The sequence below is a fragment of the Chaetodon trifascialis genome, chromosome 7, assembly GCF_039877785.1.
Source record: "Chaetodon trifascialis isolate fChaTrf1 chromosome 7, fChaTrf1.hap1, whole genome shotgun sequence".
Lineage (NCBI taxonomy): Eukaryota > Metazoa > Chordata > Actinopteri > Chaetodontiformes > Chaetodontidae > Chaetodon > Chaetodon trifascialis.
The window spans coordinates 22,520,250-22,538,656 of NC_092062.1; the positions used below are offsets into that span (position 1 = coordinate 22,520,250).

The following is an 18,407-nucleotide window of genomic DNA, read 5'->3' on the forward strand; positions in this document are numbered from 1 at the left end:
CAATGACAATGGCATTAAAGATTAAATAGCCATATTAAGTGGTCAGCACATTTTGTCACACCCCACTGCCTCCTCGTTATTGAATCGCTTCTGCTGCTGAGCCCGTTCAAATCGATATCTGTTTTTGTAATCAACTGGCAGCAGATGGTTTTTGCCATAAATGGGATTCGGGTGAAACTCGAGCGGCCGGCTGCACAGCACTCGAGCAGGGTGCATTAGGGGCCCCCGTCCCACAACAATAACATCAATTAGTGTGTATGTTCGGGAGTGTCTTTGTAACTGTATCTCTTATAACGAATGCTGCTGGCCAGTGAATCCTCCATATTCACCGGCCAGCAGCCCAAAATGACTCAGCTTCTACCGCTAAACAGAACTCTGATGTCATCAGCACGGGCCTGTTAAGTCACTCGCTGATGGCCTCGTGGTCATTTGTCATCACCGTCAGAATCTGGGGGAGTGTGACGAAGCACTTGACCTCGGGCAGAGATGAACAGAGACGGTCTTAGATCATGATGTGTCACAAGGCACGCGAGCAGGAAGTGCATGAAACTGAATCTTGGTTTTTGGATAATTGACGTGGTTGTTTCGGGGGTGAATCAGCTTTGTGTAATTCTGTACAACATTGATTATTTACTACAAGAAGATTCACACAAAGGTCACATTGAAACAGTCCTGGCTGCTCTTATATATCCAACACACATGCAGCCTTGCTCTGTTTTGTTTAATCCAACTAGTTTTACTTTTGTCGTGCCATGACCTGCCGTTTGATTGATTGACTGCCTTTTCGTGCCATTTCGTCTTGTTTTGTAGGCGCTGTGACCACAAAAACATTTAATCTTCCTCTCTGCTCCTTTGCTGTATAAGACTGAATGACAATGAAGTTGTCACCAACTGTTGCTTTGCTTCAACACACAATCTTTCATTCTTCTGTCCCTCTCTCTCTTCCTCCTCCTCCTCCTCCTCCTGCCCATCTCTTGTCTAAATGTACGCTCAAGAAAAAGTCAACTCTTGCTCATCTGCATGCAGAGCGCCTTGGTTCCAGCTGTGAACAGAGGATTGAAATGGAAATGGGAAGGGGAGAAAGAGCAGATTACGCTCCTCAAACGCATGCACTGCCTCCTGGCTGGCCCACCAGCTGAGTAGAGAGAGAGAAAAAGGAACACGGGCGGGTGGGTGGGTGGATGATGGGGGTCTAAGAGGGGAAATGTAGGAAGCAGAGTTAGACAGCAACAAAGTGAGGAGTAAATGTGGGGAGAAATGAGGAAGAGAAAGGTCGATGAAATCATTTTGGGTAAAAAGGAGCAGACAGATAAGACAGACCAAGTGGAATAATCTAGTCTGGAAGGGCAGAAAATGGTGTGAAACCACAGATCAGGACGGTCTCAAAGACACTAATTGTTTTCACCCGGCCACAAAGCCCCCCCACCAAAAAAAAAAACCCCCACACACATGCGCACACACAAGTTCCTGTTGTGACACAACTGAAAAATGGAAAATGCGTTCCTTCACCCCTTTCCATCACAGCTGAAAGCCTAATCCTTCCCCTTACCCTAACCTAAACCTAATTCTAACCTTAAACCTGGACCAATGGAGACAGAAGGTCCCCATGGGTTGATGTGCCTTCAGTTGAAAGTCCCCACCAGGATATAAACACACACACACAAACACACAATACAAACAAGCTCTAATGAACCATGAACCAAGGTTCATGTGAATACACTCAGGCCGACCTTTTATGTGCTCAGACCTTGAAATTCAGTAGAGACTTTGGAAAGGCAGACAAGCAGAGGCTGAAAGATGATTAACTCTGTGTGTGTGTGTGTGTGTGTGTGTGTGTGTGTGTGTGTGTGTGTGTGTGTGTGTGTGTGTGTGTGTGTGTGTGTGTGTGTGTGTAACATTACACACTGCGTTAAAAGAAACACAAACCACACTTCTGATAAGTATGGCTACAGTTTGTCTGGATGATGTTGGCAATTAAAGGACACATGCTGCATTATACTGATGTTCAGGAAAGTGAAGAGTGTTGGGGATAAATGACCATGAAGACCAAAAAAACAGCTTTAAAGTATTACAAAACGGCATGATGGGAAGATGGGGAATTATGGGTTTTAAATAAAGTTCATAATTTTATTGAAATTGACTGAAATGAACATTCACAGGATGGCGCCTCTTTAAATTACAACCAAAATATTGAAATGAATTTCAGTTTGACACACATTTTCCAAATGTCAGGGGTGGGGGGGCTGCCAGTTTGGTACATTGCTATTCATGAGATTCCTGTGTCCTGGTGCTACAGCGGAGAGGTTGGTATTGACCTCAGCTGGAACAGCCAGATGGGAGAAAGAGGAAGAGAGAGAGAGAGTGGGTGAGGAAAAAAAACTGGGTAATGGAAAATGAAAAAAAAAAATAATGAGAAGGGAAAAGGAGACAGAGAGAAACCAGAGAACAATTTCTCTATCAGGACCCACAAAGGCGTGACCCTGTGCTTTGCTGCTCGCCCGTTCTCGGCAGGCCCGGAGGCGAGTGCATAATGTTAGCCTGATGCTGTACCGAACCTCTGCCACAGCGGGACCTGCTCGTCAAATGAAATGCTCTCTCAGAGGATGAGTCCCTGTGGCGTGCCTGGCTTTCCGTGGAGGAGCAGTGCGATTTCTATGATTGTCGTCAACAGTCAAAAAGGGCATATGGTCGCAGCTTCTCCCTCACCCTGAAGTCATGAATCCCACAGGTCCCAAACGGCTGCTAATCATGGCTCACAAACCAACAACCGCGAAATACTGGATCCAGTGTCATTATGTGAAATAGGAAAAATATTTTTTTGTGTGAAATGCACAGAAATGTGCACATTGTGCATTTGTGCTGGTATAAACAAACAATTTATTCCTGGGAGGGACAAAGCAGAGCAAAGTGTTTTGGGGGGCTTTTTTGACAGAGAATTGTGGGTAAATAGAAGAGGAAGCTTTGAAAGCAGCTCAACAGTTAATAAGATTTCTGCTAACACAACCTCACCTCTCTGTCACACTGTTTTTGCACGCACACATTCACACAGACAGTGTCTGCGGTTTTCTCTCTCGCACACACACAACTCTATCTACCCACACTCTCTCTTTCTCTCACACACACACACACACACACACACACACACACACACACACACACACACACACACACAGACACAGACACAGACACACACACAGACACACACACACACACACACACACACACACACACACACACACACACACACACACACACAGAGGGAAGACAGTAGCCCATTGACACCAGTGAAGGATAGGCAAATTTATCTACATCTCTTCAGGGAAGTAAGACACACAAACAAAAGCCCATTGACAGATTGAAGGTTTCCTGAGTCCAAGGACGCACATTTTGTAAATAACTGTGTGCTTGAAATGAGTGGCCAAGGATGAAAAATTGAAAACCTTCAGGGAGCGAGGGGAAAAAAAATCAGGCAAGTGAAAGGAAAAATAAATTACACAAAAGTAAATAAATAAACGAAAGTACAGAGAATTAATACAGAGGTGTTACAGTATGGTAGGAATGTGGAAAAGAAAATGAGGAGAAAGGAGTCAGGAGACAATAAGGAGGTTCAGAGGAAATAAGGGTATGGTTGGAATTTGTCCTGGGGGAGGGGAGAGGATGCAAGACTGAGCCGAGGAGGTCACTGCGCGTACGAAGTATAGCATCGTCGCCGTGAAATGAGTTCCCTAACCTTTGCAACCCTGCACCGCAAACACAGCTACAAACACGACACACACCTGGGCTGGGTGTCATGAGTGAAAGTCCACCAAATCGAACATGCACAGTCCAGTACAGTGCGGTGGCACGCTGCTGAATCTGTGCAGCTCCACAGCCTTATTGAGTTACTCTGCAAAAAACATGTTACAAAGTCACAAGATAATCACACTGAAGCGCCACACACACACACGCACGCACGCACGCACGCCAGGAGTCACTGAGGGTTTGCCATCTAGATTGTGCAAAGTGTACGGTGCATGATCAAGAAGAAAAGAGACACAAGGCCAGACAACCACAAAGTGAGCCGAAGCGCAGAGAGAACAGATGAGCAAATGGTAAAATTTCTACTCAAATCGTCCGTTTTAAATGTCACATGGTTTAAAGATCGGGTTTCAGGTATATATGCACGTATGCAAAGAGAGATTATGGGATTCATATTGGTGCGCTTGCTTTGGGTTTCACCTCGATATAAAGTGATTAAGATCATCCGCTAAACTGTCTGCAGCGGTGGAAGACGTAATCAGATCCTTTGCTTCTGTCCACATAGAAAAACTTGAGTATTGAAATATTTAATTAGGAGTACCGTTGTTGCAATCAATAAAGAAGCATTAGCAGCAAAATGGACTGAAAGTATCAGAAGTAAAACTGAGGAATTTCAGCCGCTTTGAAGGACTCAAGAAAATCGTGCTCTTTGTCAGTGTGATTCCTCAGTGTTTGAAAAATTTTACCAGTTTATGCAGAACTTTTTTCCTCGACCTTGTATTGCATTTCAGCTGGATATTTTGTTCATTCATTTGCAGTGTGTGACAGCATTTGTCTGTTTGTAATTATTGTTGTAGTACCTTTGTGCAGCAGAAAGCTCCCTTTCAGTGTTTCATTACTGGAATATGTCACAAATATGACTGTGTATGCGGCATTTCATGTTTTATGTTTCTTGGTGGTACAGTGGAACGGTGGAAACACTGTCGCCTCACAGCTAGAAGGTCCTGGGTTCAATTCCCACCTGGGGCGCTGTGGGCGTATCCTCCACCATGCCTTCAGTGCCTGCTGCTCGAGGAAAATAAGGCCTTTTTGTGTGGAGTTTGCATGTTCCCCCCATGTTCACCTTCATAAAAAATCCCCACTAAAAACATGCAAGAAGATCACCACCTGACCAGTGGTGACAAGGAGAAACTGGGTCCCTGGGCGCCGCCGTCGGATGGCAGCCCACCGCTCCTGGTCTGCCGTGGAGGAAGGACTTACCAGGATTGGTCAAAGGCGGAAGAAATAATTTCACTGATGCATGGCATGTGCATGTGATGTTTTTGTGATTAATAAAGTAAAGTATTATATCGTATCTTATTGTATCGTATCTTATCTTTAGCTGGTCAAAGTAAAGACTCGACTCTATTAGGTATTGGACAGCAATGAAATGTAATAGAGTAGACATACAGAGCAGTATAAAATTAAAATCTTAATGCTTACTTGACTGATTGAATTTGATGGTGCCTCTGAGATCCTGCAGAGGGTAAGTACAGCACTGGAGTAAATACCGTCCACCACCGACCGCTGGCTTGTTTCCAACCCGTCCGATAATGATCTGACTGCTCTCTGCCCTGCTGGACGTCACTATGGTCTCGTTGCCATGTTCCCAGATCTCAGCGATTACTTTGAGTACAATGTTGTTATAACTGTGAGAAATTATGGCCCAGACTGGGAAAGCAAGAATGAAATAAAACTTAATTATCCTTGGAGACATTTCTAACATCTGCAGCGATTTTGTCAGCTGTAACAATCAATCACAGCTTCTTTTTCTTTAAAAAGAAAGATTCACGGTTCGTTATTAAAAAGGCACTGAGACACTTCACACAGGCAAATCTACAAGTATGAAATCCATTGCATCAATTTGGTGACAGAACAGTCCTCGCTTGTCTGATTATATATCTATGAAAATAACCCTTCATGCACACTTCATTCAAGTTTTTCCTTGAAACAACAGACAAGGTTTCATTTGAGTCCATGTTTGATATAATTAGGCTCAGAGATAGAAAGCATAGGACCTTTTCAGTCAAGGCAAAGCATGACACAATGGCAGCACAAGAGGCTGAGGGCTTTTAGTCGTGATGAGGAATGGTAAGGCTGGGGGAGGGGGTAATAGGGTTGTAATGGTACTATAGGGATAAAGAAGAAAGGGTAAGAGGGGAGAGAAGATAGCAGGAAGAGGAGGAACACAGGCATACAATAGAAAGGTTCAAAGAGAAAGATCATTAGAGCGATGAAGTGAGAGTCACAGGGATTGTTTAGGTTGGAGGAGGGAGGAGGAGGAGGAGAAAGGGGCATGGATTCAGTGGAAACAGAGGAAGGAATGAGGGTGAGAAGTCAGAAAAGGCTTTACTTAGATAACTGAAGTCTCAAAAACTGGAGTATGCTGAATGAAACAATGAATGAATCCAGCCCAGCGACTGCCTCCATGAGGCTAACATGCCTATAATGATGCTGATGTGTAGCAGGTATGTTTACCATGTTGTTTTAGCCTGTTAGCATTCAAAGATAACTCATTAAACACGATGTGCAGCTGAGGCTGATGGGAATGTCATGAGTTTTGCAGGAATTTCATCATAAACCGAAGTACCTGACAAAAAGTAGTGAAATGACATTGGACAAAAGTATTACAAACAATCCTCTGGGAACACATTCTTCCCCACAACTTGGAGATATCTTAGCCCAGAATCAATTTTCTCCAGCTTGCCCCTGGCGCAAGCAGTTTTCCAGTCAAGCGCTCGTGTTTACAGTATATCCAACATGACATAAACCTTTGTGAAAGGCCACGGAGCGCAAGGTTAGCTCAACAAATCATTGCAAATGGAGCATGCTAAAGAGGATCTCAACTGTCTTCTCATGCATGTACTAAACCCTGGAAATATGTCTGCAGTGTAACGTGGGTAGGAGACCTGTCAGAGCTGTGGGGTGATGGGAAATCTGGTATCTTAGAAACTGGGCCTGCTAAGTGAGTTGCGGCTGCTCTCCGTTAGTTACGTTCATACGCTGCTTGGTCAGTTCCTGACACCTCTGCTTGGCATTTCTTTGGAGATATGTCCACCCTCCCACAGACACGCTGGCAGATAGGGGGGAAACTGTGAGCGAGATGGAGAGATGATGAGGCACAGAGCTACAAACACACACTTCCTCCTATCTCAGTCTGTCACTGTGTCAACTATCTCCACAGCCATTCTGTGTCACACTGGTGTCTGGCTGTCTCCCTCTGTCACTCTTTTGTTCTGTGCTGAAGAAAGCGCAGGGCCGCGGCATCAAAGTATGAATGACTTGAAAGCTCTGATCTGAATGTGCGCACGCACAAGGACAGGCACAGCATAGAAAAAATATGGCCTACACACGCACACAAACACACACGCAGAAGACACACTGAATTCAGTCTGTTCAGCTGGCTTTTGTAGACAGCATCTGTTCTGCGCCCTGTCATCCTCCCTTTGCACCCCACCCTCTGTGACAGGTGGAGGGGATTCAGACTCACGATCTAAGAGACACACACACACAACCTCAAAAGTCACTGACACATGGTGAGTGTTTCGCCTACACTCGCATGTATACACACCTGCTGTGGGGCAGTGCTACAGTGCCCTGTGGTGCCAGGCAGGCTGAGCGGCACGTTGCATGTTTACGCCACCTGCTCTCAGGCCAAACACAGGATGAGGGATTAGAGCTGACAGCACACACAAGAACAGCAACACGCATACAGTAGACAGATGCATATAGGCAGCGAGGTCAGACTTTTTCATTCTTCACACACACAAAAATACCATCCATCCATCAGTCAGGCTTTACACACCCACTGGGACAGATAAGTGTGTCAACCAGGCTTCTTGTGGCAGAGGAGTTTTCTCACTTACAGACTTGTAATGCAGAGGGCAGCGGCTCAGCCCTCATCTAAAACACTGCTGACCTTTTGGCCTCAGACTAATTTCTATAAACACACTCGTGCAGACGAGAGCTGACCCTCGCCAAACAGCATCAACACACCGTATGTGGCCTCGACAACGCGCCTGATCTGCAGATTCAACCGCCGCCTTGTATAATGAGACTTTAAGACTTAAGTTGTACTAGAGAATATATCGTCAAGGACAGAACTAAATACCTGAACTTGTTTTGATCAGTGCAAAAAGACAAGAAAAAAAAAAGGGGCTTTAAACACACACAATCAAGAAACTGAATGAGACTGAGGTTTTGAATGTCAACGCAAATTGAATGGAAGCAAAGTGATCACGCTCTGTAATGCAATGTAGTTTATGAGAAAAGCATTGTGTTGCGCGACAGGAAGGGCTGATGTTATCTCAGCTAAGCCAGAAGCGGATTCTGTGGGATCGCTGTCAGCTTTCCTCCTAGAAAACTCAGTTAACTCAATATCCCAGAGATTGGGAATGCTGGGAAACTTTCTGAGATGTCTTGTCTTTTGAGGAAAACATGCCACAGGGCACGAAGCTGTGGGTTGGTGTGTGTGTGTGTGTGTGTGTGTGTGTGTGTGTGTGTGTGTGTGTGTGTGTGTGTGTGTGTGTGTGTGTGTGTGTGTGTGTGTGTGTGTGTGTGTGTGTGTGTGTGTGTGTGTGTGTGTTCGGGAGCTCTCCTGATAGTGATTCTATTTTAGAGAGACTTGTGCAGCAGAGACATTTCTTAGTTATCTGCTGTTTCCAGCCCTGAGGAGGTGAGAGGCAGGTCTGCATCCTTTCTCAGTGTGATCAAGCTGAGCTGCCAAAGAACTGGGAGAGTGAGTAGGTGCAGCCACCTCCACACACATACACACACACACACCAGGCACAAAAAACCACTTGGACGTGCATTTGTTAAAGTAGTAATTGTTCCACAGCCGTAATTGCTATAGTGAAGCCTGCTGATAATTACCCCGCGCACAATGACAAATCGGTGCACAAACAAACCGACAGAGCAAAGCTGACGTCGCCCTGAAAAACGGCACACATTAACAGCAAATACGAATGCACCGAGCACACTGTGAGCATGCACGCACACGCAGTCGAGCAGTAGCAAGTGAACAAACATAGCAGACCTCCTCTGCTGGATTCCAAACATTTCTCTCTACCACTCAAGGACATGTTTATCCTTCTCTCTCTTCCAAATTACAGGGTAGAAGAAGAGGGATCATGAAGGCAGAAAGGGGGAGGGGGTGACGATGGATTCAGGTGTTCTGGAACAGCTGTCTTCGAATGGGGGGGGGAGTGGGCAGACGGTGGACAGAGAAATTGAGGGGATGAGTGAGAGAATGAGGTGGTACATAAAAAAACAAGAGATTAATATTTCCTGAGAGACGTGCCGAGCAGTTAATGAACAGTTTATGATGAGTGACACAAAATAAACGAGACGGCCAGCTCACACTGCATTATGTGTACTGTACACACACAGACAGTGGATGGCAGACTGGCAAACACAGTAGGCTGACTGTCCAGGGATGTATGACATACAATATCTTGCACACAAAGGACTAAGCCAGCTCTCTCTCACACACTCACACAGTCACACACACACACAGAGCACAGCAGGCTGTGTACAACTGCTCAGCCCTGTCACCAAACAACGCCTTCTGGTTCCTGTTCATCAAATCTGGTCATGAACTGAGTTAACAATATAAAGAAAATCTGTATTATCCCAAATAGGACACAGATATATGCGAACACTGCACCACACTCATCCCCCTCCTCATTTGATTGTGCTTGTACTTTTGTTGCCTCGAGGATAGCTGAGGAACGGGAAAAGCTGGCACATGAAGCTCCACTGGCCCAAATTGAAAATGAGAATGAAAACAGATTGGATGTTTTACAGTCAGCTGGCCCTGTGTATTACATTTCTCTGTGGAAAGCACCTGAAGCTGTTTTGATAAGCAAAATTTGAGAGTGTTATAGATTATGCATAATGTTACAGCAAAACAAATTTAGGAAATCAAGTAACCCTTCAAAACTCAATCTGCACCTCAAATTTGCAATAAGACGGCCTCTTTTACTATTATTTGGAAATTGACTGATGCTATTAGATTAAAAAGTTAAAGCTATGAAGGGGCCTCAGAGGCCATAACCCCAAAGTGCATTTACAGCCATGACAGATATTCTATAAGCTTTGGCACCCTCTGCAGGATCTCAGAAGCACCGCCAAATTAAATCAGTCAAGCGCTCTTACTGATTGGGCTTTGTGCAACACAAGGTGCAACAGTACCTCCTTAAAGAAGCACAAGAAATGACATCAACTAGATCAAAACCAAAAAACTATTATTTAAAAGCCCATACATTTCAGGAAAGACTGGTTCTAGATTCAACCATAAATTCCCATTGACTATTTAGGCTGCTTTAATAAGCCAAATTAGGCACATCTAGGGCAGCAGTAAAGGCGTGTCTTAAACAAGCAACCACTCACCCACACTCGACATGACAAGGTTAATGTCCTGACAGCTTGCAAAATCATGCAGTTGGGATATCTTGTTTCCCAGCTGACTGGAAAATAGGAAATGTTCAGTATTTGCTCAATGACACATTGACAAGTTGGTTTAAGAATGTGCTGTTGGCTGTTTCAGTCTCTAGGTGGCACTGTGGCCCTGAACGAAACAGCCAAACCATGACATCATTCCTAGCCAGCGACTGAAATGCCAACTGTTTTGCTTATGGAAATGTAATCTTCTGCCATTATTAACTGAACAATTTTCCTTGGGTGTTGTGTTATCATGGATCAATCTGAACAAATGATGATACATGAACACAGCCTCAAAAAAAAAAAAAAAAAATCAATATGGAAGTGCAAGTGGTATTGTGACAGTAAAGCATGTTGGCCACCGATGAGAAGCTGTATTGGCTGACTGAGAACAGCTCCCAGGAAGCCTTTTCAAACTGCTTAATGAAACTGCACCCTGTAGTGAGCTTTTGCTGGTTAGACGATATGAGAATCTGAAAACACGACAAACTAATGGTCATTTGCTGCCCTTTAGACTAAATGACATTTAAACCAGGCAGGCAGAAACCAGCTAGGGATGATTTCATGCAGCAGTTTGGCTTCCTCTTGCAAGCTCAACTGCTAGTGTTTGGTGGGAAATCGCTCATCAAGTCAACCATCTTACCCTTTATTATGATCAATTGGGCTTAACAACTTGAACACCTCCAGTGAAGTGAGCCCGCAGACCACATTCAAGCAGTTTCTTAGTCAGCCAAGGATGAGCAAAGTACTTCAAAATACTGAGCAGACCATGAATGCTCTTATCCCAGCGTTCACATAAGTTGGAAACAAAGATCACACAGCATTTGACTTTCTCCAAAAAAGATTTATTAAACAGTTTTCTTGTTTGCAGCTGCAACCTGTGGAAAAAGACAAAAACATCAGCAGTGAGTTGAGTCCCGCAGAAGACGAGGTACCGTAGTGCCTTTGAAAACTTAAGCTGAAAATGCAGTTGGTTGCAGGGGGAGGAAAGAAAAGGCATTTTAATGGTTTCATCATACTGCCACAGTTGGTGCAAACGATCCCGACTATTCATTTGCAAACGTCGCGACCAAATGATACTCACAATGTCCTTAATGTTCTATTGGTTTATTGTAAATTTCTAACCACATTAAGGCCCAACACAATATCGCGTTTCAACAGGAAATGCCCAACATAAGGGAATAAGATCCTATCGAAAGCAATTTCAAGGGAGCTTTAGCGTAAACACAGTTTGGAAGACAAACTTGTGTTACAGTTGCAACCAGAAAAGAACACAAATTGTCTGACAGAACATGGCACAACTCTCACTTGCCAAGGAAAAAATATCAGTATCTTAAAAAGCCACCAGAAACTTCAACACACAAGGGGGCTCTGTGAGGAGGTAGCGGAGCCACACAAACATGCTTCCTGCCAGTTTTGTGCAGCAGGTAGGCGGGGCTGGGCCCAGGTCTGCTCATCTGCATACTGCTCATTAGCATGGGTAAACAAGGAGAAAACTGGTGCCATACGGCAGACTTGCCAAGCATGAAATTCCCTCCTCATGTTTACCCCTTTTACCCTTGGATTATCACAACGCTGCTGCCTCTGATTTTTGACAAGGCCCAACTGTGATTTGTTTTTTAGTGAAAGCAAACAAACAATTCCAGTAGTGCGCCACACAAGACACATAACACACTTGGCTGGCAGGGAAAAAAATTCACCCAAGGACATGTGCTTTAAAAAGCCTTGCATGCTGAAGTGACACTGGGGCCGTGTACTCCCACAACAGACAAGGTGTCACATCAAAGTAAAAGGGTGATATTTCTGTGATCACACACACTTATGGCATCATCCTGAGTGTGTCTGAACGTCACATAAAATGCCAGAGTGTATCATAAGCAGTCAGTCACTGAAAACAACCTTTACATGGCCAGCAAGGGGTTGCACTGACATTCAACAGCTGAGGAGTCTGATACTGGAGCATTTAAATTGTAGCAGTAGGTTACACCAGCTGTAGGATCCACCCTGACCTCACCAGTACAATTATTACCATTTAAAGCACTGGGAAGTCCATTGCCCTTTGGGGTTTTTATCCAGACTGCAGGAAACAAATCGAGGCAAAGGTGAGAAGGGTCTGGTGGGATTCAATCCCCAGCCACCAGGATTGTTTCTATCATTGTGTTCACGCATTAACAAGGCCATAGCAGAACACAACTTGCATGACAGACCTAGGTTCACCTATTAAATATACAATATAAGGTTTAGTGTAGCTCCATCAGGGCATTGCTTGGCGGCAAATTAGCGAGGTGCCATGAAGGCATTTGACAGGGGGCAGCAAATATTTTCATGTTATAATATACAGACATACAGTATATTTTTTAAGAGTTAGATTTCATATTGTTCCTTATATTTTAAGAATTGCTGTTATTCTATGTTTAATTTCATATTTATATTTTCAAAAACATTCTTTTCTTTTTTAGTTTTATTCTCATCCTTCTTCTTCTTTATTGTATATATTACATGCTTATGTGCATGTATAAGCTGCTGCTGCAACAGAAGAATTGACCAAATTGGGATCAATAAAGTAAAATCTAAGTACAACAATTTGTGATTGGTAAGATACAGTGTTTAGCCAAGAGTGCAAATGTCACTCATTAGTATTTATACACAACTGTAAAGGATTTTTGATACAGCAAACACTCACTCTGAATGACACCGCCCTTGTGTAACAAACATTGACCACCATGAAAAAATGTCAGTTACAATCAGTTTCTACGCTCCTCCCATTGTTTTCCGTCTACCCTCCGTATTTCAATGTCTTGGCCCCTGATGTACCACAGGCTGTGAGTCCACTATGTTAAAATCTTAAAGCCACACAACTGTACAAGTAAAAGCACATACAGTAATTACTGATGCACTCACAGGTTTTATGGTATACTACAGACAATGACATTAATTACAAGTTTCTGTACTTTGATCAGTACAATACAAGAGCTTATCTACTCAAAAGTACATGGTACTAAAGATGCAGCACGGATATGCGTATAATCCCAAGTACTAAGTAACATATAATTGATATAGTTATGCATCTATGTGTGGTTTTGGGTTGACTTTTACTAAAATCCAAGTACTCAATAACCAAGTTACTTGTGTGAAAACAGATCAGTTTCTCACCTGGCCAGCAATTCTATCCAGGTCTCTGGTTCCCTGGGCAGTTAGTCTGCGACCGCTGAGGGGAACAAAGGGAAAAAATTAAACCACGAAAACAGAGGAACATAACAGAATAGATAAACCTACATACTTGGTCAAAAATCAATTAAGAAAAATGCTTTAGTCTTCAATAACTACTTCTTAACACCACATCGACCACAGTATTATAGTTGAGGAAAGCCACATATCAATTCTACATCCTACACACTGTCAAAAATCACTAATTATCTACCCTGAAACAAAGGCAATTCTAAGTTTGATTTTCCTGCCCACTTGAACCGAATAAAAACCAAGCCAATCAATTAGCCCTCTCACTAGAGTGCGATTATATTATTTCTTGTATGCAAGCAAAATCCAACCACGTGCATTTAAAAGATGTCAGTCATCCAGAATCACATTAATGCGTCTCTTTAACATCAATGTAACGCAATGATGAAAGTGCAGAGAGAAAACTGAGGACTCTATGTGACAGAGTATTGCAAGAATGGGTGACTGCATGTGTAGAGGGGGGTGCCAAATACTTGGTGCCTACAGTGGCCCAAAACACCACCATCATGTCAACTGACACACACATTTACAGAGATTATACATACATGTCCAAACTCAAGGCTCAGGTACTTTTCCCCAACACAACAGTGTCATTTGTCAATATTTCATTGCTACTTAAACCTGTTAACTTCAACTAACTGATGATACAAATGATAGGGGCACGTACCCATTGGGATCCTTCTCAATCATCTTCAGCAGCTCAAGGGCCTGAAGAACCTTACGAGCCACATTCTTGGATCCCACACTGTAGTGGGCAGGGCATACACCGTTCCTCTGGCGACTTCCGTAGATCTTGGTCATGGAGCCAACACCAGCACCTCCACGGAGGTACAGGTGGCGGACTGTGGATGCTGTGACAGCAGAAGACATGATGGTGTTATTATGCAGTATCAGTGGCAATAAGTTGCTTTGGATGTTGCCGCTAATCATGGTAAAACAGATGTTTAGATAAGGGGGCTTGTGGCATCCGTAAGAAAACAGAGAAATTAAGGAGTAGCACAGTGTCATATTTCATGAGCAAAGCACCAATCAGAGAGCAAAAGTGCAGACCTTGTACACTGTCCCCAAGTAGTGAGTTTAACCCTGCTTTGAATTACACCTTTAAGCTATGAAACTAAAAGAAAGCCTTTCAGTCATAACGGTGTTGGACATGGTAGCCAAACATTCACAGCACTACTGATGGGTAAATACAGTGAGAGAACTGGCCCTAGTACACATTAGGTATCAAGTCTCAATGACAGACATCTCAATCTCTCAATAAATGAAAAGGGGGAAGTATTTGAGTCAACTGTTAATTGAGCATAAAGTAACTGCAGGGTTTTTATGCTAGCATTTCCAGAGCCAAGTCACATGGAATCTACAAACTTCCATACATCCCTAAAGTGATGTAAAATGCAGTCCAGTATGTTGTTGAATGGCACTGCTGATGAAACAAACATTTGTCTCCATCAACTTGAGATTTAAAAAAAAAGAAGTCTCTGTAATCTCAAAAAGAGACAACATGGTCAATGGGAGCGAAAAATGAGTAGAAGTATTTTGACTTACCGGCTCTGATGTAGAACCAGTTTTCATCACTGGGGGCCAGCTCCTTGTGCTTACCCAGCTTTACAAGGTCCACCCAGTCAGGCACCTTCAGCTTTCCTGACCTGAGGACAGGTGAGAAGTGTCGGCATGAACTAAACCACATCAGGTTTCTGTTTACTATGACAGCAGGTGTACAATTTATCCAGAGGTACACCATGGTGCAACAACGATGGAATCAAGTCACTGCAATTATTTAGCTGACACTAAGCGATGTACAATAAGTGAGTGCATTCAATGATGTGAATACAGTGAATACAGCTGAAAAAGTGGAAGAATCATGCAAGTACATCAACTTCATCATATCTACTAAACTGCTTCAAATACTTTCAAAACAATGACTTTTCAGTAAAACTATATTATTACATGATTCCTCAGACACACAATTTCTTGAAATGGCATTAACAATGTGTGTGGAAAGAAAAACAAAACTCACTTCTTCAGGAAGGCCGCCAGGGCACGGACAAACTCCTGCTGGTTGACGTCTTTCACTGTGACACCTGGCATCTAACGAAGATATGACAGTCACCCCAAAGTTATATTAAATAACTCCCAATACACACGGGACATAATGAGTTGGTTATTCAAACTCTTAGCGTCCTTCCGGATGAATCGGCTCACTGTACGGTAGAAATAACATAACCCGACGTTAACGTCGCACAGACATAAGAATGAGGACTAACATCAATTGCTTCGCAGTTAACGTATCACATCCGACTTAGTGGGGCACGACCACTCATCTTAACTCGAGATGTGATAGTAACAGCAATGCCAATTCCATAATACAAGTAGTGAGCCAACAATTTAGGACCGATACATGTGTGCGAGCTCTGTTACACGCTTTCAACCGGCATTAGCTTTACTTGGAACACGACTGTGAGCGTTAGTCAACTTGCATAGCTACCAGACCTGCCTCCGGAAACTCCATGTAATCGTTCAGCTTGACTACTTTAAAACAGACAATTCGCTGAGATCACAGTACTTTTGAAGCAATTACTAATTTTACACTTCAGCAGTAGATAGAATGATAAATCGACACAGCTAGCCGCTAGCTAGCAGGCCTCGCGAGGAAGCATGGGGGCAGCCATTACTAACAGACCTAGAGTATCAGCGCAGCATTCAAGTAAAATCATTAAAAAAAGAAACAAACGCGTATACGTCCTCATTCAAAGGTAAACTACCTCGTTTACCAGTACTTTATGTCCTATCTGGACACGTTTCGGGGGTAAATTCCAAGCAATTTCAAACTATTTAGCGAAATAAAACCGAAGGCAGAAAATAGCGCTTTACCTTGCTTGTGGACAGCAAAGGGAAGAGGGTGGAACGGGGTTTCCAACGCATGTTAAAACGGGCAAATCTCGTCGCATTACGCGAGATCGAAGCGTTGTTTTTTCCACCGATGCCTCTCATCGCAGTCTATGAAGTACACCGACAACATTATTGTGACAGAAAAATTTGGACAATACAGATGAAATTTGTTAGTAGTCTTGTTAGTCTTTTAAAGTATTTTAAGGCATCTTATGTTTAATGAAGTACGAAGCTTTTACCATGTTATTAACCTCCACAATAACATCTTAATTTGTAAATATGCTCATAGAAAACGAAAGGCAAGTATGTTATAAATTCTGGTACCACAAGCAATATCTTTAAATTGAGTGCATACAGAAGGGATTCATCCACTGTAATATGATCTTACTTGTGTAATCTGTATTCACCCTGACCTTCTCATTCTTCCACAATTAACATGAAACTGTACTGTGGCTATATTTAAAATTGCAACATGCAAACGTTTCTTTATTATTGTGTGTTTTGAATTATGGTTATGTTTGTGTTACTTGAATTCTGGGTAATATTTTGTGGAATGGAGCCTCCTCCAGTGGGCTCAGTGCACCATTCCTGGAGCTCTGCCGTATTGGCAGACAGCGGGAGAATGATTTGTATTAACATTGATATGCTTGGGTGGTTTTTTTTGGAAATTTAGGCACATTTTCTGGGCCATGACCGTCAGCCCTACAGTTCAATGAAGGTCATTTGCATGTAAAAACTAAAGTCAATATTTTGAGCACACAAAATTCCGTTTTCAACCAATTTTTAATGGAGGAGCTCCAGGCTTTGTCTCTTGGTGGGCAATGGAGCTTTGTTCGATTTCTCCATTTTCTGGAGAGTGGGCTATTATTGAGCAAGATCACAGGAACATGGATAATGTAAAATATAACCCTAAAGGCATTATTGAGGGCATGCCTTCCCTCTGTGTTTGCATCCTAATACATCCTAGAGTTCATACACTGGTGCTGTCTGTTTGTTTTGTTTCATGGAACAATGCCTTTAAATAAGACTGTAAAATGTCTTTGATATTTCTGCTTGTCTTTATCGTCTCCAACACGTGCCTTTCCATCAAAAAGCACAGAGTAATCAAAGAAAATCTGGGTGAGAATGTTTTTGCTATGAGAACAAAGAATAAACCTCAATCCTGTGTAAATGTGAGCGGGTGTCTATGCCCATATATGTGCATATGTGTGTGTGTCTGTGTGTACCTTATTTACATATTTCCTTGGCTGGCAGAGGTGATGTTGCCCTTTGCACATCTCAGATGGAAAGGGCAGCCGTGCTCCAACATTGACACAATTGATATGTTTGCAGAGACAGGAGAGCGAGATAGAAGGCAGGTGGATAAGCAGAGGTTTATGAATCAGGTTTATACTCTGTCAGTGGGGGCAGACAGTTTAGAGTGAGAGGTGAGAGGCAGAGATAGAGATCCTGGAGGAAATAAAAAGGCAGCCAAGTCATACAGAGGATAGATAGATTGTAGAGCTTTGTAAAAACTATCCGTGTCGTCGCAGGCCTTTACAACAGGTAACTGTACTTTTTTACCCTAATTTACTTCTTTGACATCATATCAGCATTCAGACAACTCTGACTTTTCAACCCTCACCGTGCTGAAAGGTTCGGCCCTATAGCTTGAATGTTGTTTCAAAGAGCTTAATTGATTAATTAAGGCAATTAATTACACTGGGAGTAACCAGCCACCAATTTGAATTGAAAACTCACACAAGGTGGATTAAACTCCATTAATTACTTCAGTAAATCAATTTTGCTGAGGCCCTTCAAGTGTTGAGACAGGAGACAACTGTGTAAAGTGATTATGAAGCGGTATAAAGAGGTTATTTCAGCCAGTCATGATAATTATGGAAAAGTGACGACTAACACCAAATGTTCTGAAAAGGTCAAACTAATTACGTGGAATGGACAGGTGTCATATTGCTGAGGCAAATCTGTTACTTCAACATTCATCCGCTCTGCTTTATGCAAGGCTATTGTTGGAAAATGCGCCGAAATTAGCTGCCAATCATTTTTGAATGCATTTGCTGGAA

General features: G+C 43.0%; 2 protein-coding genes across 2 annotated transcripts in view; one reads left to right on the forward strand and one right to left on the reverse strand.

Moving 5' to 3' along the window:
- The window catches only part of apoc1 (apolipoprotein C-I), a 351,086-nt gene that overhangs the window by 96,892 nt on the left and 235,787 nt on the right, over positions 1-18,407 (forward strand). The gene's annotated exons all lie outside the window — the stretch shown is intronic.
- rps19 (ribosomal protein S19) lies at positions 11,042-16,356 on the reverse strand. Its single transcript, XM_070967333.1, has 6 exons — positions 16,327-16,356; positions 15,473-15,543; positions 15,001-15,101; positions 14,123-14,306; positions 13,372-13,426; positions 11,042-11,096 (listed from the first exon to the last, which is right to left on the reverse strand). The coding sequence occupies exons 2-6, from the start codon at positions 15,541-15,543 to the stop codon at positions 11,067-11,069; spliced, it is 441 nt and encodes a 146-aa protein (XP_070823434.1). The 5' UTR covers positions 16,327-16,356; the 3' UTR covers positions 11,042-11,066.